Here is a 26,517-nt window from a genome sequence, read left to right as displayed (position 1 = left end):
TTTGTCCTTGTTCAGCCTTTATTGTCAGAGTTGCTCAGTGGAAATTATGCATAAATTACATACATTATATACACACAGACATGTGAATGCCAACAATAACAAACTGCTAAACAATAAAGTGTTCTTCCAGCACAAAAACAGACACATGCCCTTCCAAAAAACAAGACTATCTGTAACAAATGTACAAATATATGTTCTGAATTACAAAAAGGCAGCTGAATCATCTAGGAGGGTATAAAATCTTGGTAGATATAAATACAAATAAAATGCACCAAGCGTTTATTTTCTCTAAAAAGACTACATTACCTCAATTATACTGGTTACAATTATGTTTTTGTAATGTGAAAACCTTGTTCATCTGTGGCACATCACTTAACAGTAAGAAAACCGAGACTAGATACAAGGTCCGCTCATCAGACACAAGCATAGAGTTTATATTTCAAGAACAGGCACTACAGACTGTTAGGTGCATGGACACACTTTGTACATTCAGAGGTGACAGCCACATTCCGATTAGGAGACCTAAACGTGCACATCACAACGAAAACACATCACACGCCACGCAGCAAAAAGCCCCGCCCTTTTAAATGACTGCTCAAACCAGAGGCCAGAGGTACAGACAGATGGACGTCTGACAAAGAAGAAGGTAGATGATGGCAATGATAAAGATCCCTTATCTTTAGAAAGTGCTGACCGTACATCGCACAATTCCGTTCCATTAACACTGAAAGGCAGTTTATCCATCAGGGAGCACCTGGATGCATCATAAAGACTCTTACATTTGAAATGCAGGACGAGTTTGAATGAATTAAGACTGCTTGGGTTCAGCCCTGTCCTATGGCTGACGTTGTAATTACAAGATCTACGTACACTTTAAGGCTTTATTAAGTACAAATATGCATGTCACACACTGTGCCATGATGATATACAATGACAGAAAATAAACATGACTTCCTGTTGGACATAACAAGCAATATGTTAACATCAACTATTCAGTAGTAATGTTCAAACTATCAGTTTCAGAAAAGGACAGCTACAACAATTGTTTGTGAAAGTCGTATAAGCTAAAATTATCAAATGAAGTTTAGTGTAGTCAGGGTGGTTTTATGTACAAGCATGTTTAATGCAACACACTCTCTGTCTTTACTGGACAGGCATAATGAAAACGTATCTACAGGTTATCCCCCTAATGGTACAAAGTCTGTCTGTCACTTTTCACAGTTCAACTCCCATCTGTCTTTAAAGTATACTTCACACTGTGGCCTGTTATAGAGTTGACATGGAGCCTGTGCTATTGTTTTTTGCTACTATGTAAATTTCCAACTTCTGGGACTAATAGAGGATCACCTTATCTTATCCTGGTCAGCCTGTGGATTCCTGGGAGATTAGTAGCGGTTTCTGTCATGTGAGGTGTTTCTCTCATGGCTCATATCCTCCCTGCCTCCTGGTCCTTCTCCTCCAGCAGGTGGATCAGCTGACTGAAGCTCTCCTTGACCGCATCCATGTTGTCCACAGAGCTGCCTTCCAAAATCCAGCTCTTTCCTCTTGCCAGGGGCTCCAGCTCAAAGTATTTTTTTATCTGAGAAAGAAACCAAAATCAAGTTTTAGCGGCATAAAAATGATTAGTGAAAGTTAATGCTGACAGTAAATCCTATAAGAAAAAAAAAAAAAGAAAATATAGAAAAGTGATAAATTATTCTCCAATCATTCCCTATTTGTATGCCTGAACATGTGCACATTCTGTAATGCGTTACACACACACACACACACACACACACACACACACACACAAGAGAGAGAGAGAGAGAGAGAGAGAGAGAGAGGGATTGGGGGGAGGGGGGGGGGCAGCAAGCAAATGGGAGAGGGGGAGACATTTGGCAACCAGGCTTTGCAAAGTTGGCTTGGATGAAAGGAAACATAGTCAGAATTGGTGGTCAGGGAGGTCGCACTGAGTATTTTGAGATGCCTCCTCCTGGATTGCACAACTTGTAGAAAACAGGACCATCTGCCTGACACTGCTGAATGATGTTAGACACGGCCGACCACAAAATGCATGGCTGAGAGTGTAAGAGGGGATTACTGTGAAATGCACGACTCTTCACTACTGCAAAATGACACATCACTCCTGACCCCAGATGCTGCATAAGCTTTTAAGGCTGTGGTGGTCACATGGTTACAGGAGTGCAAACCATGGTTTTCTTTTTTTGCTGACTGACACAATCCATTCAGTCTTGGCTTAAGATGGAAGGTGATTGTATTTATCACTCATCCCTTAGTGTTGTCCACTGACAACATTTATGTGTTATCCATATGCCAAGAGACATATTCCTCTAAAATTAAATAAAGTTTTAAAAGCACAAAACTAAGTGGTATAGATAGCCATCGGCTTTAAAAGAGAGAAAAACAAGGCATAAACTAACTAACCACTTCAAAAACAATCCATTCTCCGATCTGTAATTCCCACATCTAAACCTGTTCATTGTCACATTCACACAGGGACCAGAAGAAGCGTCCACCCTGACAGGCACATAGAGGAGCGAGCACAGAAAGTCTCATGGAGAGAGGAGAGTAAATCAAAATAAAATAATCAAACAAAACATCCTTTGAGCCCAAGTCTCTCCCTATCGTGCCAAGAATGTTGATTAAGATTTCCCTGTCTGGGACTTCATCGCTACAAAATTACACAATCTCGCTGCTTCCAAGAGCTGTAACAGACTTGGATCGCACGGCAGCGTTTGTCTATTGTTCTTCTGTGGAAAGCGTTCAAGATCAGAAATCAAATGCAACAAAATGAAAGCAAGAGATTGGAAACGGTTTATCGAGGGCTTCACTCTGACACCCACTTTCATCCAAGGACAGGAATCATACCAGTGATGATTAGTAATAAATTCTGTGCAGAGGAGCAGAAACAGTAAAAGGAAGTTGTGAGACGAGGAAACATAACAAACCTGATGTCTATGCTGTAGGGCATTGTCAATGGAAATTTCTTATATTGGGTTATCTTGCATCAGTACAATTCAGTCTTGATCATAGATAGGGCAGTGTAGTGTAAAAAATAAAGGAACACTCTTAGAACTTCAAAGCCACATTTAAAACCTGTGAGCAAAAAATACAACCGCAGCAACCGCTTTACAGATCAGAAGACTCCTGAGCGCACAGTGCACAACGACGGGGTCTGCCTTCAATCCTTCATCCCCAACCGCTCTGCTCTTCACCTGGCTGCATTAAAACATCTACAGTAACTCAGTTTTTGGGGCGCCTGACACAAAACATCTGGACTTGCAACACAACTGGGGAGATGCTGTCCAAAGGCCAGCAGCCTGCAAATGTTGTCAGAGTGTGGAGGTCAGTGCGTTGAGGACCCCCATGGTGCGAAATCCTGAAATCTCTCGTCACGAGAAAAAAATTAAATTAAATTAAATAATAATAATTGAGGGAAGAAAAAAAAAAAACACCTCCAAGTGCTGACAGGTGACCTACTGGCAACACCTGCATAAACAAATCCATCTGAAATCCATCAGAATTTGTAACACACGCTGTACACATACACCTGGGACTCTGTTCCTGTAGTGGACAGGGAACAGTTCTCCTTCCCTTCTTCCCCACTGGTAAACTTTTGTAAAATTTTAAACATAACAATCTGGACAGCAGCAAAGCCCCCTTTTTAGAAGGATCACTAGTAATCCATTCTGGTGACAGCAAGAATGAACTGGTGCCAAGCAAATTCAGACAGCTGCAAAAAAATATGTTTTCTCCCCCCTTAAATTGTATTTTACGCTACTTGAGACAAAGTAATTGTGTTTTAATGTTTTCATGGTTACACTAAGCAAAACAATTATAGACAACATCTTTGGAATCTCATTATAATTAGCTGATCAGACCACCCACAACTATACACATGCCTGCATTTTCACTGTTATTTTTTGTGGCCTTATAAGGACATTCTAGGTGACCATTGGGGATACATTGTAGAAGAGAACTGGGTGGAACATGGAGATGCCCAGAAAAGCCTATGGTTTATAATATGGTTCCACACGGCTTAATATCTGGATCTCTCCACATCTAACTTAAAAATCCTGCATAAAATGCTGCATAAACCAAGATTGATATTTGTAGGAATGTATGAAATCCTAATCCATCTGAATTTGTCACAAAATCCGGTATATAGCAATAAACTAAAGGAAAAAATATATTTGCTGTTAACATAAAGCCAAGGTCCATATCTTGCGTGGGTTTTTGTGCACATACTCAGCACATGAACAGAACGTATATGGATACAGATGTTTATAGGGACAGTGTTGCGAGATCTGCACTAAACAGTTGGCTATTTTAAGTTACAGGTATTCAGTAACTTATTTGGTTTGCGGCCTCGCCACTGACTCCAGGTGGTAAGGAGTACACACTACAGATTACAACGCACAGTATGGATGCAAGTATGTCAGCACAAACGTTCCGATATGCATATGTAACTCACAGCAAGTATATTTCTGGCTTTAAGCAACAAACTAACGTTGATTAGAAGATTAGAATAGAATAGAATGGGCAGCCATGACAGGCGCCCGGGGAGCAGTGTGTGGGGACGGTACTTTGCTCAGTGGCACCTCAGTGGCACCTTGGCGGAACGGGATTCGAACCAGCAACCTTCTGATTACGGGGCCGCTTCCTTAACTGCTAGGCCACCACTGCCCCAAAGAACTGTGGAGAATGCGGGCATCAATCCCGCTACCTTTTGCATGCTAAGCGAGCGCTCTACCATTTGAGCTAATTCCCCTGGTCCCCCCTAAGTCATTGCTTGGGAGCCCTGAGCTTTTTTTTTTATGCATATTATTCAAAAGTTTAATAAGGCTGCTCTAGGCACCTACCAACTCTCGGTCACAGTGTTTTTACCTGGAGAAGGATTTTGTGTAACTTGTTGTACAGAACGCACCAGGACATTGTTCAGTATAACACTGTTCAGTTTCAAATTCAGAAGGTGATCCAAACCCCCCTTTCCAGGTTCCTAAATGCTTTTGCAGTGCCGGCTTCCTCATGCTCAACATTCTGTCCTGCTGTTTCCTGTGGCTCGTGTTTCTCTTCATTCATGGGCAAGCTCAACATCATAATTTCTTACTCAAACCGCAAGAGGTCAGAGGTTTCTCCTTACTTGGCAATAGGAGCATTTTTCACCCCCCCACCCCACACTTTTAGATCCAGATATTTCCTCATCCAAATCAACAGCATGATATTTTATTTTAGGTAGAGTATGACATGTCACCAGGGACTCCACCACAAAGAAAGCATTCTTGCAGAAGTAGCTGAGTGATTTGTATGCAGGCGAAAACAGGACTGAAACACTTCATTAATTTTTAAAAAGGTGTGATATGGCAAACGTTAATTGTGTAACTCTAACATGAATGATATTAATGCTGATGGACAATTGTTACAATTTAGCAACACAGGGGTGTGCACCAGTCACTACTGCAATACATTGACATTTATATCTTGGCTGAGCAGTCTTAAGCTAGTTTGGAGCCAGGAAACAAAAAAGATGAGTTTGATCAAATATTTTTATTGATAATTCTTCAAATATTTTTGTCAGGAAAAAAAATTATTTTGCAAATCATGGCCATACGAATGCATGAACAACCAGAACCATGTTTAAATATCTACACTGGCAAGGATTTTCACCTCAGATCAAGCATATGAATGTCCTAGACATTTACATTTATGGCACACCCGTATCCAGAGCAACCTACAATCAGTAGTTACAGGACAGTACCTGGAGACACTAAGGGTTAAGTGTCTTGCTCAAGGACACAATGGTAGTGGGGTGTGAACATGTGACTTTGTGGTGTTCTGGTTCCTAGGCAATTGTTTCACTCACTTGGCTTCTACAACCCTACTATAATAATAGTATGATCACATTTAGCTGTAATATTGTGGTTATGTAAAATGTAAAAGGAAACTTCTCTGTAACTGGTTCATATATAATGTACTTTTAACACTTTGTCTAGAAATTTGTCCCATCTCATGCATGAAATTAAGTGCGCACCTTGTGCTGTGCTGCTGTGTATCACAATGACAAATTCACTTTACCACCCATACTTCTAGGATCCCTAGGATTTATGGCCCAGGGGAGTGCCCTGTGGCATACCCTAAAGTACCATATAAGGCACTATATTACAGAAAAAGAAGCCTTCTGTACACAAATATGTGCACCTCTAATAGATCAGATGTCACGTAGTGCTGCAGGAGTGTCAACACTACTTGAGAATGCAGGGAAGCATCTGAATGGGTATTCTTCAGAAGAGAAAATATGATTCAGTGCTGCATAAGGTGTCAAAGTTAAATGGATGCATGAGCCTAATGAGGCAAAACGTCTAATTTCTCATTACCCCCTCCTTCCCATTACAGACATAATATAGCTTGGATCTTGTTCAAATGGTCTGTCTTACTTTACCAAAAGATGCCAGCTGTTGATCATTATCTCATGATCAATCCTGTCTAAGAATAATATTTATTACAGAGCCCATGGGCACAAGACAATGATGCATAAGGGTTTTAAGATCAATCACATTGTAATCCACGGGGCAGATCTACAAAAGGAAGGGAACAATTACCGTGTCCACCATGCTGACTGTGTAACAGGCCCTCACTGGGGGTAGAGAGGCAACATATGCTCTGCTTACTACAGTATGTGTGTGTGTGTGTGTGTGTGTGTGTGTGTGTGTGTGTGTGTATGTGTGACAACATTTCTCTCATGTCATGAGAAGCCTGCGGTATTATGTAAGAAAAACTGTAACGAGCAACGAGCTGAGAGAAGAAAGACCCGGATATAACTCACTCAGACAGGTCTGTCAGGGAAAGAGGGCCCCAAAACTTTACAGCCTCTCTGGGAGCGAGAGTCATAGAAAGCAACAGGGGAAGGAGACCAAGATGGAGATAGGGAGAGAGAAAGCAACACATTCATAAAAGGGATCAAGGGAGACAAAACCTTCTGAGCTAATTTGGATGGGGGAGAGGGAGCAAGACTGCAGGTTGCATAACGCAGGAATAAAAGGGGAAAAAATGGTTTACAAGCATACAAAACACATACACACAGGTACAACTATTTACACAAGACCTGATGTTCAGACAGAAAATCAAATTGGTTTAAAAATACCTCATTGGCAAATGGTAATACTCACCCATGAGGGAAGTTATTCAATTACAGTGAGTGCTACAGACATAATAGGATCTGCAGGGGCCAGACAAATGCTATTCTGAGATGTCAGCAGTACGTCTGCCAGTCAGGTCATGGGGTCCCAGGATGCAGACACTCTGTGAAGCTAGTGTTACTCGAGCTGAGTGTCTGCACATCTCAATGAGTATATGTGTGTGTGTGTGTGTGTCTGCCCTCTAGTGAGGTCACTCCAAGGCACTAAAGCTCCAAGCCTTTCCTTTAGGAATCTCAACACATCTTCTGCCAGAGGCCAGTGATACGTACATGGACACAGGGCTGCCCCAGAAGCCGAGGGGTGAAAAGAGCAACAGGAGGCTGTTGTGTTCTCCAGGATCCAGGCAGGACAAAAAGCGCAGCAACTCAAATGAATTCAATGTGGCTCACACATTCTCAGACTAATGTGCTCAGTCAGTTTCATTATGACCTGGATTAGCAGACATATGAATGAAATGGAGGTCACTTTTTCTACCATCCTCCTCCAGTTTGAGTGCTGTAAAGTTTTAAGCTTTCATTCCTCTGTGCTGGATGCCTCAATTTTAATGGTTATATATTAAAAACTAATAATAGTAATAATTTGCAAATCGCAAATCTTGAAATATGAAACTTGACACATTTTCAACAAACTCAAAACTTTTGCAACGTTGATCAGATTCAAACACAGAATGTGATTCCAGAAAGACATGGGAGGTCTGCAGAACGGTTGGCCACTACACCACCCACCCTCCCCAAACAGAATGTACCCGAGTTGGTCGAGTTGAGTCGGGGGGTGGGGGGGCTTACACACAATGGCTGTCTGGAGCTTTAAGCGGTTCTTGCTGTAGATGGGGCAGACTGACATGCACCCAAACGCCCCTGCCAGACAGTTCTGCCACAGTTCAGCCCTCCTCCTCTGCGAAGACAACATGGCCTTTGTCCGTCATCTGAAATACGCCTTTTCAACAAGACGTGGAGGAGAGAAAAATCCGGCACAAAAACATATTCTGAAATTGATGGCGCCTGAGAGCAATGAAGTATTTTCTACGGTGCCCCCCCCCCCCCTCTTTTTAGTCCCTTTCCGGAGTAACCCCCTTTCTCACTGTTGGGCTATCAAGTAAACTTACTGTTACATTCTTTCAAAGAAAACAAATCCTTCCAGAGAGTTAACACTTCAGACATTTGGGAGGAATGCAAAGTGTCTTTTGGATAGTGAACACGACGGATAACAGCTGAAAATGGTACAACTCACTACTATCGACCACAGAGTAAAGCAGATATCTAAAGGGAAATCCTCAACACACATAGAAATGTTAGCACTGGTTGTTCACCACTTGCATCATATGATCTGATCGCTGCTTTGTGGTCTGATCATGAGGTTGAGACTGAGATACCAGTGTGTGACTCCGGGCCAGACGTTCAACGTACCCTGTCTGGTCCTCTAATGGCAGAAGCGTAATTTTATTATAAAAATCACAAACAGTTATGATGGTATTATATTTCTTTACATTTTAAGTATTCACTAGTAAATTTTTTTTTTTTTTTTTTTGGTGGTTCATTTAAATTCAAGAAAAGTATTCCATAAAACCATGTAACTCTCATAAAGTCCAGTGAGGTGATGGCCCATTTAAACTTAAACTTCATTTGTTTTTATACTAGGGTTGAGTAAGCCTCGCCCAAGAGCAAAAACATCCACAAGGATGTGTGTGTGTGTGTGTGTGTGTGTGTGTGTGTGTGTGTATATTTTTGAACACAAGGGGTCAGTGTTTTTGATTGGTTTTCCAAAGTGGCAGGAGAAAAGAAAAAACACCAGGCAAATCAAGGGTCAAATGACCTTCAGTTCAAAAAGGGGAGGGAAGATAATAAAGATCAAGCGATCAATAAATGCAATTAACGAAAAAAATAAATCCCCTTTGCTAATAAACTTTATTATTTGACAGCACACACACATCAAAACACCAGAAATTAAACTGAATTCTTTTAGAGTGAATACGATGATAATTGCTAGATTTTATAACACTTATAGTGAAAACCTTCTGTATCAGTTCTTCATAAGTTGATGCCAAATTCAGCACCAAAACTTTCCATCTGTGTCCACAAATGAGCTAGAACAACGAGGCAAGACATCAATATAAAACTGAAAAGCATTTTTTTTTTTTATTTCAAATAGCAGTTAGTTCTGTTATGACATTATAAGACAGAATGTCACTTTGAATTGTTACATTGTGATGTCACTGCTGGATTAGAGACTGAATTATATAACCACGTATGCCAAGCATACAGTTGTTTCTCTATTGATCTTGCACAGTGTTCACAATTAAACTGTGATATAAAACTTCAAATATACACTCAAAACCATGCTATATTGTATAAATATAATCTACTGGATATAGTGTATTGTTTTAGCTCTTTGAGATAATCAAGAAAGCAGTTTATAATGTCATTTGAAGTTTAAAAAAAGATTTGCTGTTGAATCACAGCAGATAACACAAAGGCCAGAATCTAGCTCATGACTGTACATCCACCTTCCGAATGTGATCGATTTATGTAACTTGCACACAGTTATGCCACACAATAATATTGGTTCCAAGTGTCCTTTAACAGGACATGACCACAGGGAGAGAACAATGACACAAATACACATTCCAGGTCCATTGTGCGCTTGCTAGCAATAATGTGAAAATCAGAAAAACTCCTTCAGAAATACATTTCAAACCATGGAAAAATGTTTAATGTTTAAGCAACCTCAGAGGAAAAAAAAACCTTTACTCATTTCACTTTGTTGGTGCCTCAGTGTTGTTTTCAGCAGAAAATGGAGGAAAATTCAGTGTGGCACAAGCAGTAGCCAATCTAATTCCATTTCTGCCAATCAATCATATTTATTCGAAACGCCTAGTGATTCGCTCCTCAAACACCAGCCAATCACTTGGATTCAGCCAGCTATGCTTAGCTGAGTGAGAAACACCCACCATCACTGAACGCTGACACAACATGACAATGAGAAGCGTCTCTGTTGACGCCTCCACAATAAGCATGTGAACGCAGCCTGAAAATCTGTCGGCAGCGAATGAGCAAGTTGCTAACGTAACCAGTGTGAATACTCTGCTAAGCCGTGATAATGTCTCTTGCGCCCCCACCTGTCATGACTCTGTGCCCCATCCCACATACTTTGAGAATCACTTGCCTTACACAAGCAAGCTGAGTGCGCAGCACTGTCCCAGTCTGAAAATATTGCCCCCAGACTCTAATCAATAAAGCATGCAAGCAGAGATAAGTTGTCAGAAATTGATGCTTCTTGTCCAAATGCCATGGACGATTAATTATTTTCGAATACACAACACCTTCCTTCAAGGAGCGGAGGGAAAGTCACATTTAAGCTCGACTTGGATGAAACCAAAAGTACAAACGAGCTGCTATTTTGTGTAAAAACTATTTTGTAGCTAGGAATTTAAATGGAGGGCCAAGAGAGTTGCAACTAATGCGTCATACAGAGAATTCAGGTCCCTCCTACGTGGAGTAATAACTAAGCTGAGGAAAATATGCTGACTTTCAGCAAGAGACATGAGGTCTCCCGGCTCAATTTTGGATCGAATATTCCCACATTCCATACATCATGCTTTTTTTGGCACAATACAGAATGTAGATTGAAGTAATCTTTGTATGAAAATGAGATGGTAGTAGCATATGAAACTGCAATCAATCTTGGCAAGTGCAAGTACTATGGGATAAAGCACAAGCACATTCCAAAGCCCAGCATATGCCTCCGCAATCACAGGTGAATTCAGCCAGTTCCACATTGATGCTATCAGTAAAGTCACTGTAGCAATTCCAGTGGAAACATCTGGAGTTTCTGTCCAACTACTTTCTGTATTCTTGGAGTACATACATATACACACAAAAAACACATACATACATACATACGTATGTGTGTGTGTGCGTGCGTGCGTGGTTGCAGAAGGGTCTGAAAACTCAGTGGCCCTTTACCCATAGAGTGTTGTGCCTAAGGAACAAGTCAGTCTCTTGCATGAGAACAAGTGAGAATGTCCAAGGTCTAATTGACAGGCACATTCTGGTGGTGCCAATTATTAAAACTGGGGTGGCTAGGGGCATCAACAAAAATAATAATCCAACGGTCCTCACACGACCCTTTTATACGAATGTGCACTTAAAAGAAAAACTGAACAAACCTAATGAACTATAACTGAATATCCAATTTAGCAAGTCATCTATTAGCAGTAGTGCAGGCAGAACCTTAAACCACAGGAATTTCAAACTGGAAACAAAAAACATTGTCATATGGCTGTTTCAAGGCAGCGCTGCTCGGGAAGACTCTGACATACGATCCATCATCATTACCCCCTAAAGTATCAAATGGAATGGGGCTTTTTGGCTCAGAGTTCACCTTCCCTGCAATTGTGAGTGTGTGCTGAAATCCTGCATCTGATACTTATTTTTACTTGCAGTGTTGCATTGCTTTTGCAAACATGAAATATTGTTAAGGGAGTCTCCCTAAGGAGGGGTGCCACTGAAGATACACAGGGTGTGAGGGTTGTGTTTCAGGAACAAGATTAATTGTGACTTCCCCACCACCACCAGATGCCGAGCTCCTTAAATGTACAGATCTCCTTCTACTGGCCAATCATGGGCTGGTCACTGGAACTCGCTGAGAGGAACGTGAGCAGAGACTCAATCTGGTAAGGATTTCTCTAAAAGCTGGAGGGCCTGAAGGAGTGAAGAATACGAGTGTTAAGATGGAGTCTGGACTAAACGAATAAATGACTTACACTTTCTTTCTTTGTCATCCATTCAACTGAAACTTCTAATTTTGAAATAAAAATTCAACTAGTTCTTTTTTGTGTAGACATGAGACACATTTTTGCAATGCTGTGTGTGGCAGGAAAGGAAGCAATTCCGAGGAAATGGCCCACCATGTATAGCAGACAGGTACACTGTTGTATTCAAAGACTTAAAAAAGAAAAAATTATTTTCTGTATATGTTCTACATATAGTGTATATGGTGTTTTGTAAATACAGATGGAAGATATATTGTTGGAGATTTTGAACAATCGGTGCTAAATGTGTTGGTTTTTGCGTGTGCCTGATTGTCAGGTCACATGCGCACTGTTCAGAACGGCCACATCTTCAGGGAAAGTGGAAAAGCTGAAACGTCCCCTTCTGACACACATCAGTGGATTGGGATATTAGAGGCCTCTAAAGACCAATATTTATTTCCATCTCCAAGGGATTCTGCGGCCAGTTAATTAGTGCTCTGGGTGTTGTGTTGCACACTACAAACCCGTGGCTCCATTTCACCACACGCAGATGTAGCCACACTCTTTTAGAACAGCCAATTTGTCAGTTCTGTGCAACAAGCAAGAATAAAGCAAATAAATCTGTAAACTGAAGACGTCCTGAAATGTGAGCGGGGAATAACAACATAGAAAACCTATTTAACTGAACGTTTCGTTTGGTTCATCTAAAGCAAATATTTCCTGTCAAACAACTGCATGATCCATGTAGGCATCTACACTGCTTCTGACACCAATTAATACAATATTATCAAGAAGAACATAATGAAACACCATAGCCACACCCAACCACAGTGGACAGTGTTCTACCCTGAAAAAAAATCCAGTTTTAAAACAGAGGTTAACAGGGCTAATAAGAAAGTTGTTTTAATGGCTTTGCGTGCAGGAGAACAGCACATTCTGAACTTCTGCCCAGACTCTCTAGTTGGTTACTTTTCGTGGTGGGTTGGCTTATGACAATGTGACATAAAAGAAGGGCATTGAGGGACCACACTACTAATGATGTACCTTTACTACATGAAGATGTGCATATCTCAACTATGCACTGCATAATGCAGGGCCTAGGAGGCATCTTCTAATGCTGCCAATGCTAACTTGTAAATGTCTGCTGTTAAATCAGAAGATCCTTACATTTGACACAAACGAATGATTTCAACATGTGCCCCTAAAAGAAGACTATTATAATTCTATTAAATCTATTATAATTCCAGTGCATATTCATTTCTTTTAGTTTCCATTACATATGCTGTTATTGGATAGTTTTGGTATGTTTTACAATAAGGGTGAAAAATAGTGAAATGGAATGGAAATTTTTAAAAATACATTGCATTGATGCGTGCATGTGCTTTAATTCAGGTGTATTAATTATGATTAGGATTTTGCATTAAACAGATTTTTTTTTTAATAATATGAGCAAATACACCTACTCACACACCCTATTATTGTGATAACCTGAATTTTTGTTTAATTGACACCAGTATTGTTTTAATTTTATTAAAATATGTGGGAAATGGATTTTCAAAATATATAGTAAACATGATGATGATATAGAGTTCAGATGATCTGGAGGGTACAGAAGAAAGCAAGTTTTTATTCAGGTTGACCAAATGAAAGTCAACAGACATGTCAGTCACTTTCTCCAGTGTGTAATAAAATGTCAATATGGTTGCAGACTTTATTCAAGAGAAACAACAGTTCACATGTACCTGTAGTGCTCACTTCAACTTGTTCTAGAATTAAAGTAACTACTTGTCCATACACAAATTATGTGACGCAGTCCATGTCCCTACAACTTTGGGGACAACATTCGTGTCAACACTGTAAATTGTTAAACTCATTAATTGAGTTGGCATCCTTGTGTTCTCGTACGTACCTCCTGGACAGAGCGTGCAGCCGGCTTGTCCTGGTGGTTGGCGAGGATGAGGAAGGGCAGAGTGCAGAGCTGGGGGTGCTGCAGGGCAGAGTGCAGCTCTGTGCGTGCCACCTCCAGGTCCTCATCTGATGAAGCGCTGTCCAGCACAAACACAACGCCCTGCGAACCCTGGTAGTACCGGCTCCAATACTTCTTAATTGTGTCTGCTCCTGAAGCAACAGAGAGAAGATCTCATAGATTCTTTTTTTTCCCCCCCTGCTTCACATTTTCACACATAAACAAGGACACATACATACCACACCCACAGAGATTTCCCATCAGGACTATAGTAACAATGAAACCCGAGAGAACGAGTAACACACTGTTTCCAAATCAAATTAAATTAACTAAGAGAAATATCTGTTTTTAGTTCGGGTTTAAAAAAAAAAACAAAAAAAACTGTTTGCTCAAATGCTGTGCTTGTGAAACAAATGTGGAATTTGGTCATAGTTTCGAATCGGCACAGAGATGGAATGTACCCCTAAGACCCCCCAAACTCAGTTTTTTTTTTCTTTGCGGATATTGCATTATGTATTTTTATGACTTCAAGACAGACTGCCAGTTCCAGTCCTGCTCTGGAGGCCTGTGGGCGAGAAAAGAGCCATGTCCAAATGAAGTGCACAAGCTCACTTTTAACTCAACCCTGAGAACATATTAAAATGGTTTCTTCTGATGGCCAGTCTACAGCACAGTTCAAATGGGCTTTCTTTCTTTTCTTTATTCCTTTAACAGTGAACATATGGTTTCCCTTCTGTGTAGCAATTTAGGGGGTACAAAAATGTGACCACCATGACACACAAACACACACACACAAGTCATGGCTTTGGTTAGTGTGCGTTTGTGAGTAACAGCTAGACTAACCCTACCTTTAACATTCACAGCCGTCATCCACCTCATCTTCTTGACTGCTGCAGAGCAAAACTGCAGTTACACAGATGCTAGACCGCAGAGACAGAGTTGGTAAAAAGCACTATGAAAAGTGCGACAGAGGCTGGATTACTGGATGGGAAGACTGCTAATCAACACACCAGTGCCAATGTCTCATGGTATGGTACAAATTTGAGTGCATTGCTGAATTTATACCTTAGTTTACCCATTAATATGGGTAATAGATGTGCTAGCATTAAAAGTACTCCCTGCTGAAATAACGTAGTTTGTCGGTTTTGGTTGGTCTAAGATGACAAAGATGACAACATAACCTTAGAAAGGTTACAGCCAGTTAAATTGCGTTCATAATTTTTTTGCTTTGAACTCAAACTAACAAAGCTAGACAGTTAATAGGGGCACTATCATTACTCTATTATTATTACTATTACTCTAACACTGTGCTATCAAATACTAACAATAAAGTTGACTTTCCTAATTGCACAGCCATGCATTTGTGGTCTTCAAACCACTATGATCATTGTATTTTATTATCTGAGAAGCAACAGACTCTGAGCCATGCAGAATTTGGGGGGGTGAGTCATGAGTCAGTCTTTATTAAATTCAGGCCTTAATTACAGGTCAATTATATATAAGGCAATTAACCACGCATCAACCAATCAACCACGTGAACCTTGCAGCAAAGCTCCATCTAGTGGTGGCAGAGAATGCCTTAATAGTGTCTCTGGGAGGTCTTGGATGGTAAATTAATCTTTGAAAAAACAGCGGTTTGCTCTAATTTCGAACACATAAACAACAGATGCTTGAGCGAGGAGTAAGAGAACGAGCCAAGGCAGCCATTAACCAGCAACATCAACTGCATTGGAATCACATGTGACAACGTAACAAAAACACATTTTCCACAGAAATCATTACATCATGGCCATTTTCAGACGAGGGGTGGGGGTTTGGGGAAACAGAGAATGGCAGTAAGTGTTTTCAGATGCCTGGAGGTGGGGTGTGTGTGAGTGTGCGTTGTATATGTAGGACGGCAACATGTGGAATTCCCTCTCTGGCACAGCAGTCAGTAAGACAAACAGACGGGGTCATCGCGACAGTGATGGGAAGCGCCCACAGAGGGGCTGACTTTGAACTGCTCTTACAATTCTCCGACGTACCTCACATTAAAGTGCGGAAGTGTTACAGAGACAAAACACTAACCCGGGGGGGGGGGTGAATACCAACCATGGAAACAATCACATTTCAACCACTCAAAGATTTCAACTACTCACGCCACACATACAAGCGTCTCCCATAAAACATAAAGACTTCTTTTTCCTGCCTAATACAGGTTGAAGGTTAATGTCTGAGTCGTAACTCAATGCTAACATTTTGGAGCAGGGAAAAAGTTGCTCATTTAAAAGGCTCTGATGTTCATGCTGCTCACATATGTGCATGAGGGGGCAAAAATGCATTTGAAGTTTTTGAAAAATAACAGAAAAAGGGAAAACAAGGCCAGATGCTCTGGATGTCTTTTTTTGTATGATCTCACAGTATTAGATTCAAGGTTAATTAATGATAGTGATATTGACAGGATTAAAGAAAACAGAGTTTATAATTGAAAAAGTCTTATCATGATGGAAGGCTTCAGACAGATTAGAAGAGTTAGATTTAATACTTTTAATGCCACTATGAATTAAATTTAAATGCCAGTTTCACACCAATTATTACTTTATTTTCCTTATTCACACAAGATTTATTTGCAGACCTCCACCCTCTGCTCCTGATTGGATGGAATAGCATTGTTGTGTTCTGTCAGGACCATTTACTTTGTTTTGTACAGAGCTGGGCTTGTATATTAACACCATCTTTTCCCCAGGGCACACCCACAGAACTGACAGCTAATGGGCCATGAGAAAAAAATAGCTTGATAACTCCACTCACCTCCAAGTTCTTTCACATTTAATATGGCATTCTGAAATGGAACAGCTTTAATGCTGAAACCTGGAAGAAAAGAGAGGGAAAAAAACATAAAATTATGATAAAAACCTATAAATCAGAATACTACAACATCTCCCTCATTATTCATCACCCATAACCACAATCCATGAGTTATTTAACATGAGAAGTAAATATCCCGCCTCGTTTCCTATGAATGTTGAGCATCAGCAGAGAAAAGAGCACACTCTGTGCACCTCTCCAGCACTGACAGGGAGTTTACTAAAAGGGCTTGGAGACAGTCAGTAACAAACCCGTAGATGTCTGGATCTAAAGCTGTTCTAGCTGTGAGCGCCGCTGCTCAACCAGCATTACCTGCTACTGCATATCATCGTTCTGAAGGCAACGTGTAGATCAGGAGGGCGGGGGTCACCAAATCTGGCCCTGCAGGTCCTCATCCTGCATGTTTCTGAGTTTGCCCTCATTTTAATACAACAGATTTAACCTCTCACCTTCTCGCTATTTAGTTCTGTGGAGCGTGGGGGTTGGTGACACCTGATGTAGATTCACATGTTTTATGATCCAACGTTTCCCAGAATTTTGTTACTTGAACTACAATCTATGGTGTGTCTGTATGTGTGTGTTGCATCACGCTGTCAGGACTTCAATAAAAGACCCACATAATACGACAGCACATAGGTCAGCACATTCCTTCAGCAAAAGCTGGTTGAGAAATTGTTCATTAGTATTCGTACCCTGAGCAGCTAACAACAAGACATTTCAGGTTCAAGGCAGAAACACATCTGTATGCGGTTCCTGACCTGTGGTGGGGACAATGTTATCTGTTGCCTCACTGCAGAGTTTGGACAGTAGACTGGTCTTTCCTGAGCCGGTCAGTCCAATGCACACCACATCATACTCAGTTCGAGGTGGAGGCGGTCCTTTACAGCAAAGCATTCGAAAACACTGGAAGAGGGGAACAGACACAGAAAAACTCTTTTAGTTGTTTTATTTTATGCATTTTGGTGTGTGTGTTTGTGTCCTTGCAACATTACATCAAAATATAAAAGCAGGAGAAAGAGAATCTGTTCAGACATCTGGTTCACTAAATGATCGTTCATTGAAATCAGACATGTAGAAGGTCACCAGAAGTTGCTCATGGTCCACTTCCAATGTGTTTCTCCAACATAGGTTCAGCAGACCTACACATGTATTCACCAGTCATTGGCTGTTCTTTGTTCAGAATACCTGATACACCAGAACAGACCTGCCCTGCACACTGTGCGAATGGCCAGTTCAGAACGCAGTCCAAAGAACAAAGCTCGAGGCGGCCCTTATTGAAGTCCCTTGCCATAGGATTTAAACTGTACATCTGTGTGCGCCTATATGTCTGCCATGGTAGGGCCTCTTTAGTAAAACCAGATTTTACTGGGTAATGTTGAACATGTTGAGACTTTGAGCAACTACACAGTGAGATGTCTAATAGAAAGGGACAGGCACTCAAGAGCATCATACCATATCTGAGGACAAATTCCTGTACGGCTTAATGTGAGTGGACAGAGGACTGTCTCTTTCCCAGAGCAATTTCGTAAACAGCAAAGCTCTCTCAGGGTCTCAAAGTAGAAATTTTCTTACTCATACACATTTTCTATCAGAAGATCTGAAAACAAACCACAGAAATACGGACAAAGCCTAGAAAACCTATAATAACATATGTATAGAACTATAAAAAAACATAATTCATACTTTTATTAGACATTCATATGCCATTGCATTTAGCAAAAAAATACATATATACATATATTCATCAACTGCTTTACACTGTACAACTGGTAAACTAGATTTCCAGGCTGTGTTTTTAAATTGCCGAGAACAGAAAGCATATGGAAGCCATACGGAAAAAATATTTTATGCTTATGACAATATACCTGACCCTCAGTCCCCTATTTTATTTCTGGTTGCATAAAATATCCCAAGACAATGGACTTGAGAATGCATAAAATATAGTCTATTGTTTAATATGATGTTTTGTGGTAATGGATTTTTGGCCATGCTTTGCACAACTGGATCAAAAGAGCCAGAACTCCGAGCCGGCAAAAGCTCACGGCACCACAAGCATTTCCACAGACAGCTTCTCACCGGTTACCGCACAGCCACATCATAATCACAGGAAAACCACCGACAAAGCACTACAAATCCTATAATGGAGTGTTCACTGACAACATATACACTAAACAAAGAGAAATGGTTGGAGGAAGACTGAGGAAACACTGAACCACTTTGCCTGACAAAGAGGTGGCTGCCCACCTGCAAACCATAATGAGAATTAAAATTAAGTGAAAGTCATTGTGAAACACTGCAGCACAACGAGTCAATTTAGTGAGCGGTTCGCAGCATGAAAGGTGGGCTTTGCTCAGTGGCACCTCAGCGGTTTGGGATTCGAACCCGCAACCTTCCGATTAGGGGGCCGCTTCCTTACCTTCTAGGCCACCACTGTCCCATATTATATCACATTAATATTACTAACTGGAACACATCAACTTTTAGCATAGCGGTTAAGGAAGCGGCCCCTTAATCAGAAGGTTCCCGGTCGAATCCCGAGCCGCCACGGTGCCACTGAGCAAAAGCACCGACCCCACACACTGCTCCCCGGGCGCCTGTCATGGCTGCCCACTGCTCACCAAGGGTGAGGGTTAAAAGCAGAGGACACATTTCGTTGTGTCACCGTGTGCTGTGCTGCAGTATATCACAATAACAATTACTTCAGTTTCACTTAAAAGTGAACAGGACACATATAGCGGACTCAAACGTGAGTTCAGTCACAGATGTTGATGCATGGTCACCATTCATTTTTAAATGTTTTGGGAGAAATAACATCAACTGGTCACAATCTGTCACAGATGAGCTTAAAAAAAAAGTGGAGGAGACTCTGTTACTGAAAGGGGCTGTTACCAAAAGCAGGAACTTCTGAGGCTTTATATAGGGGACATTGCCCTCTACTGGAATTAAAATATCAACTGCATTTTCAAATCTCTGCACTCAAATCCATTGCTGTCACCATACCTTTTGTAAAATAAAATATTGGTAAGTTTAATATCCATACTTTTGTTCTCTTTTTATATACCTTTATATACAGAATTACAACATTGCAGGGTTTATTTTCAGTATTTCTTTCACAAATTCCCTGTCACCTCAAGAATGCATAGTTAATGCAACACCCAATGTGTCCGTGGCACTGGGAGAAGTGAAACCCACATAGAGAAAAATAATAATGTTTCGGAGGCGAAGCCAGCCGACATTACACAGGTTGCCTGCATACATCAATTCCTTTCCACAAGGCACAGTGGATTGCTGTTACAGATACGAGGGACAGTACCACGGTACAAAGAGCAGACGGGACTGAATCCCACTGGCTAGACCCAGCCTACAATGGGTCAGGAGACTGATTAAACTACGAACCACCCCCCCGGCTACAGTTGCTATGGCACCACCATGGGAAGGCCGTGCTGGGTGAAGCCACTTGCCAGCTGGACAAGGCAGGAAAAGGGAAACGCTACAAACTGTGATTGGCAGCACGAGTGGCTGGGCATGAGGGCACAAAGGAAAGAGCCCACCTGCCTCCCACCCGGACACAGGAAAAACTCTCCAACAATTATTACCACCCGGAGCACAGCACGTAACAAACAGGGTGCGGTTGTAAAAGATCATGTAATCGGTGTAGCCATCATTTATGAAGTCTGTAAATCAACAGACAAGAACCCTATTGTGGGAGCTGTAAAACTCTGAATGTGTTTTTGCATCAGATATGGAACACCTTTACATATTCGATAACCACAAATTTAGAAACAGTGCTGCAGAAAAGTTTTTTTTCTATTCCCAAAAAGGCATGTCTCCGCCAATTTGCCTTCTGAAGCTTTTAAGTAGGCGAGATGCAGTCATGGCATATTTCATTTTGCACATGGCCGGATCTCAAGTGAAAGCTGGAAAGAGCCCAGTCGGGGGATTTACACCGTATTAAAATTTCAGCAGGATAAGAGTGTTCAGGATTAGCAAAGCCCAGCTAAGATGTGGTGGTCTCCTACTGTTGTGTCACTAATGGTGTCGCAGCTTCTAAACCTCTGCTCTTTTGTTCTTCGCACTAAAAAAAGGCAGATCCAAATAAATTCCTAATCTTTTCAACCACTCAGGACCAAAAATCAGCACACTTAGTACTTAAAGCAGCATTTTGTGAAGAAATTTAACAATGGCACAATTTGGACAGCCCCAATGATGTAATAACCCGTACAGGTCCATGTTGAACTTTCCCAAGAGTCTCTCTTTCTCATTGGGGCGAAACCCTGATGTAGGAAATCTCTTTGTTTTCTCCAATGTGAATCTATTCCCACCCAGTTCCCACCTTTTTAAAAAAAAAATGCTGTTTTTAATGGCATCCTGTTTGTACTCAGGGAGGTTCCTGGTTCCCAGCAGGCCGCCGAGTGGGGTGCACCGCAAGTTTATTCTGAACCGGACTGTGGGATATTCCCCTCTAAGACTGAATTCAGCCGCTTGCCTGCCACGTCCTGCCTTATCAAAGCACGGAAGTTAAGTGTTCGGCACCACCTCCATTCTTACTCCAGTCTGGGTATAAAAATGAATAGGCCTCTGGGAGATCCCATAATGGTCTTCAAGAGCAGCTGACTGACAGAGACAGAGAGGGGGAGGTAGAGGGATGCTGCTGATGATTATAAAATTAGGCTAAATATCTTTATGTGTGTCACTGCTTATGAACCACTACTGTCTGGCGTATTACAATTTAATGTATTCAGATATATACAAAATCTATAAATCAGATAATATAAATCAATATATAATATATAAATCAAAATCTTTTATTGTCACATTAATTCATCCGTTCAACTAATTCATGGTTTTTCTGAACAAGAGGATTACAACATGAAACTCTGAGATAAAATCAAGGAAAAAATTTTAAAAAACAGAGAGGACCTTAAATACACCAATAAATATGCATGCACAACGAGTGTGTGTGTGTGTGTGGGTGAGTGTGTGTGTGTGTGGTGGGTGTGTGGTGTGTGTGGTGTGTGGTGTGTGTGTGTGGTGGTGTGTGTGTGGTGTGTGAGAGGGGGGGGGGGGGGTGCCGACAAATTAAAAGTAATTTGCACATGTACTTTAGTAAAGTATTGATACATGCAAAAACTACTAAACTATTTCCCTTCGGACAAATTACTTTAACTCCACTACATTTCAAAGTCAAATATCTTACTTTTTAATTCACTACATTATGCATTACGTCATTCCTTTTTGCTTGTAAGTTATTACGTAGTAACTGTTGCATAACTGTTTCTCATATTAAACCCCCTAGGTGACTAAATAATGCATGATCTGTGCAGCTCCATCCTGAATCTGTCTCTGATGTTTTTATTTGCTCAATGTCGGTGGGAATCTGCAACTTTTTAAACAAAACTGGGATTTATTTTCCAAAAAGAAAGGCTGTTCCTTTCATGTTCAGGGCTGCAGTGAGTAAAAGTGCAGAAAAGTAAAGTGGCATCTAATTTAATTATATATCTTCATTTTAGTGGAGACTATTAACATCTGATTCTCATGAAAGTGGGCAGAGCAATAAAAAAAATTCTGCATTTTCTAACCCTCCTCTCCTGTTTGCTGCTGCAGATAAAGCAGGTAAACATGACACCCAAAAACACTGCAGGCCACGCCCTCCCTGATATCATGTATGCATCTTTCTTCTGAGTTCAAACAAACACCAATTCCTATTATACTAAACCTGACTTGGCCAGGGCTGTAAGTAAGCTTTGTTCTCAAACCCTGTTTTTCACCTAATGGAAATGAAATGCCTTCAATGTTTTGTGCTTAGGGTCATTTTAATGAACGGCAGACAAATGAAAGAAAATTCATTGTTGTGCCAAAAGCGGCAAAATCAACTAAAATTAGTTGATTAAGAAAGAGATCTCTTGCAAAACTAATAACAGAACATTAATACTTTTTTTTTTTTCTTTAAGTACATTTGAAGGCAAATCTTTTGTGCTTTAACACAAGTGATATTTTAAATTGAGGACTTTTATTTATACTGGAGTTGTACCTCTACTTTAACTCAAGTACATGGTTTGTGTACATTGTCCACCACTGCGTATATGACAAAATGTGCCTTGTTGTGCAAGGAGAATTACGTAAAGAGGCATGATGGGTTCTTAAAGTAATGAATCCAACTCTAGTGATTTTGTTCAAATGTATAGAGTAAAACTGACATGCCTGTGTGGCCTTCTGCTTCCTGTATTATTGCCCGTCTTGCTTGCTGAATAGAGATGAAGTCTGTGACTTCACGTAGGCCAACCTGCACTAACCCCTCAGAGGACATTAAGAGATCTGGTTGATAAAAGAGCACTTCTACAGACCATTAAGGGCAACACTCACACTCCATGCGGCACTAATAACAGCATTAGGTGCTACTAAAAGGCCTGCAAACAGGCTTTCAACCCAGCTCAGCCTCAGAAAAATGGCCAAGTTCATACTAGTATGTTATAGTCAAATCTGTTAAATGACAACACACAAAATCCACACTTGTTATTATCAGTGGGAGATTTCTCCTAAACAAAGGGTCACCTCCTGAGCAAACAAAAGTAGTAACAAGTGCAGAACTTCAGACAACATGCGGCTAAAGTTGAAAAGAATCCAATCAAAACTTCTCTTTCAGTTTACTCAGCTCTGTCTGACCAGAACCAGACACTGGATTAGGGCTGAGGGACAATTGATCCTGCAACATGTGCTCACATTTTTCACACACTGTGAGAAATTAGAAAGGTCAAAAGGAACCTTGCAGAATGTCTAGAATGAGAACATTTATTAAAAAAAGAAAAAAAAACAAACAAAAAAAAAAACTGATTATGAAATATAATCTACATACACGATATAGCATCTTGGATTAACATGGTTTGTGATATCAAAGTAAATATCACCCAGTATGTACTGCTTCAAAAGGCCTGCAGGTGACGTCAGTGGAAAAATGATGTCAGAGAGACATTTGAAGGACAGCTCTTTATGCTGACCATTCTCTGGTTAGGCTCTGTGCCTCACACACGGGGATGAATATTTGGGGAAATGGCAAAACAGCTCTAGCATTTCGCAGAGCTAGGCTTTCTGCCGTGAGCACCCTTAGGACACAGAACACAACTTGTTAGCATTTCTGACTCTATTGTAGTATTATTACTGGTTCTCAGGTCAACAACTGCCAACAATAAATAAATAAATATGGTGGTGGTAGTAGCCTAGTGGGTAACACACTCGCCTATGAACCAGAAGACCCGGGTTCAAATCCCACTTACTACCATTGTGTCCCTGAGCAAGACACTTAACCCTAAATTGCTCCAGGGGGGGACTGTCCCTGTAACTACTGATTGTAAGTCCTTCTGGATAAGGGCGACTGATAAATGCTGTAAATTAAATGAAATGAAATTAAATTAAATACATCTCTGGTCAGTATAAAAAGTGACCTTCCCCTTATCACTGACGCATTAAAACCTTGGTTCAGTTGTGCATAAACAAATATTCAAGACCTTTATACCAAGGTAACTTAAAATTGTGGGTTGATTCAATTCAAATAAGCCCAATATCAAATAAAATGCTTGATAACCAGCATAAAGAAACCTGGTTTGGACTTTAAAGTGTGTGAAAAGAAAAAAAATTTAAAAAGTCAGGCATTTGGTCAAGATTGGTATTACAAAAACTTGCTAAAGCTATAGCGTGCATGCTGTAGAGTTCCATTACTAACCATGCTTCTGTGCATGCTTTATGGAGGGGAAACATGAGTGCAAGATGTGTGTTCTCAGACGCTATGGCTCTTTTCGCTGATTATATATTTAAGTGACTCAGCAAATTGCTCAAATACTCATAAACACACATTTTTTATGGATATGTCGGTCATGTGTGGTGTCTTTGCAAAGTATTTTATTCAATGGAGTCCAACAGGGAACCATTCTAGGGTCCCTTTTGATTTTCACTCAACTTTGCCTGCCCCTTTAAACATGATGACGCACCATATTTGAAACCAATTCTTGGTTGTCTCTTTAAGGAGAAAACATGGGCATGGAAGAATTACTGAATTACGTAATACCTGTTGCCCAGTCGACTGCTAGATATTAAATTAGTTGTCAGAAATATCAAGGCATTGTTTGAACAGGCACTTCAATTTGTCAAGCTTAATAAATGTTTATTAAATGTTGTTCTTCAGCTCTTATCTATGGGGTGACCTTTGATGTCTTTAAAAGACTTTGATCAATGAAAATGTGCTTTTATCTTAATGTGTTAGGACTACTGTAACTTGTTATGTAATGATAAAGGTGCCACGGTCCTCTGAAAGTTGCAAAAGGCCCCACTCCATTCCAGAAGAAATTCAGATGCATTTTATGCAGTTATTTTCTAGTTGCTTTCAGAACATGCATTCAATTATGTTGTTGATTGTGGATATTTTTTGTGCTGTATATAAATAAAGGTATAAAAGTGCAACAAGTGAGAAGAAATGAATTAAAATCTGTGTGGATCCAGAGAAAATAGGCTTTATAAGATTCTAGTATTTCAGTGAATGCTGTGTTCACCATCTGACTGCCCGAGAACAAAAAAAAATATTTAAATAATGAATTTCTAATAAAAATAAATAGTAAAAAAAAAAAAAACAAGAAAAATAATAGATGAAAGTAGAAGATCATCTGGCAGCAGGCCCATGAACACAGGAATTTGTGGAGATGTTAAAAGACACTGTGCCTAATCTGATCCAGTTGTTTTTCAGATGTTTTCCTCTGTCTCTGGAAAATGAACACGTGTAAAAAAAAAAAACGGCAGTAAAATGTTTTAGAAGCTTCGCACCCAACTATTCAACTCTTTAAATGCGTCAAGTAACTTTTAAAACGGAAAATGCGACAGCCGTTTAACAGGCGCCGAGTCCTTCACGCCTTGCAGAGTTAATGTCCGGTGTCGAATGCAATCAAATGGAGAGAAGTTAACAGGTAACCAAGCTTTAACGCCGACAACAAATAAACTTCACTCCCAGTTAAAAAAAATAAAAAAAATAATAAAGCGGGCGTCGGATGGCCGCCCAGCTAACCCCCAGAGCAGCTGTCAACCCTGCGTGCCAGCTAGCACCTAGCCCGCCTCGGGCGACACCACAAGCGCGCATTTACCAGGTAATCCATGTACCGTCGCGGTGGGAGCGGTGGGCGTCGCGGAGAAGTCGAGTCCCGGCTCGCTGGGCGGAAAGCGGGCGCATGCGAGGGTCCAGGCGACGCTTTGTATTCCCCGCCTTCCCGGTGGTGGAAAAACGCATGGAAGTCACAGCGCGCGCATATCTCCGTTTGCCCGCGCGTCTCTTCGCTTTCCGCGGCGACCGCACAGCCAGCAGATCCGGACCTCCGCGCAGATGCTAGCGCATAGCTCCGCTTCCAAACCGGTTTATTTTGGTCCGAAATGTCTGAACCTGGCCGCCCCGACGGCACCCACACTGTTGCAGGAAATACGGAGAGCCCGTTCTCGGTCCTCACGCGCGGCGGCCAGAGACGTTTTACACAACAAGACGTCCGGCCCCGCAGCGGAAAGCAGCGCCGCGTCGCGGCGGACGTCGAGCGTAACAGAGCGTAACGAGTAACAGAGCGGCGCTCGACGGAACGTGCGATTTGTACGGAGTAGGCAGAGGCGGGCAGAGTGGACGATCTCGGTCGCCGCGGAACGTGCGCTTTTTACACGGTAGGAAGAGGCGGGTAGAGTGGACGATCTCGGTCGCCGCGGAACGTGCTCTTTTTACACGGTAGGCAGAGGCGGGT

General features: G+C 41.1%; 1 protein-coding gene across 1 annotated transcript; it reads right to left on the bottom strand.

Moving 5' to 3' along the window:
* On the bottom strand, positions 1-26,354 carry arl15b (ADP-ribosylation factor-like 15b). The gene is made up of 5 exons (XM_028971291.1): positions 25,882-26,354; positions 17,518-17,662; positions 16,703-16,762; positions 13,856-14,064; positions 1-1,579 (listed from the first exon to the last, which is right to left on the bottom strand). The coding sequence occupies exons 1-5, from the start codon at positions 25,891-25,893 to the stop codon at positions 1,427-1,429; spliced, it is 579 nt and encodes a 192-aa protein (XP_028827124.1). The 5' UTR covers positions 25,894-26,354; the 3' UTR covers positions 1-1,426.
* Between the last annotated feature and the right edge of the window lie 163 nt (positions 26,355-26,517).

This window comes from Denticeps clupeoides, chromosome 3, assembly GCF_900700375.1.
Source record: "Denticeps clupeoides chromosome 3, fDenClu1.1, whole genome shotgun sequence".
Taxonomy (NCBI): Eukaryota; Metazoa; Chordata; class Actinopteri; order Clupeiformes; family Denticipitidae; genus Denticeps; species Denticeps clupeoides.
The sequence above is the reverse complement of the archived record's forward strand: the minus strand, read 5'-3'. Positions and strand labels throughout refer to the sequence as shown.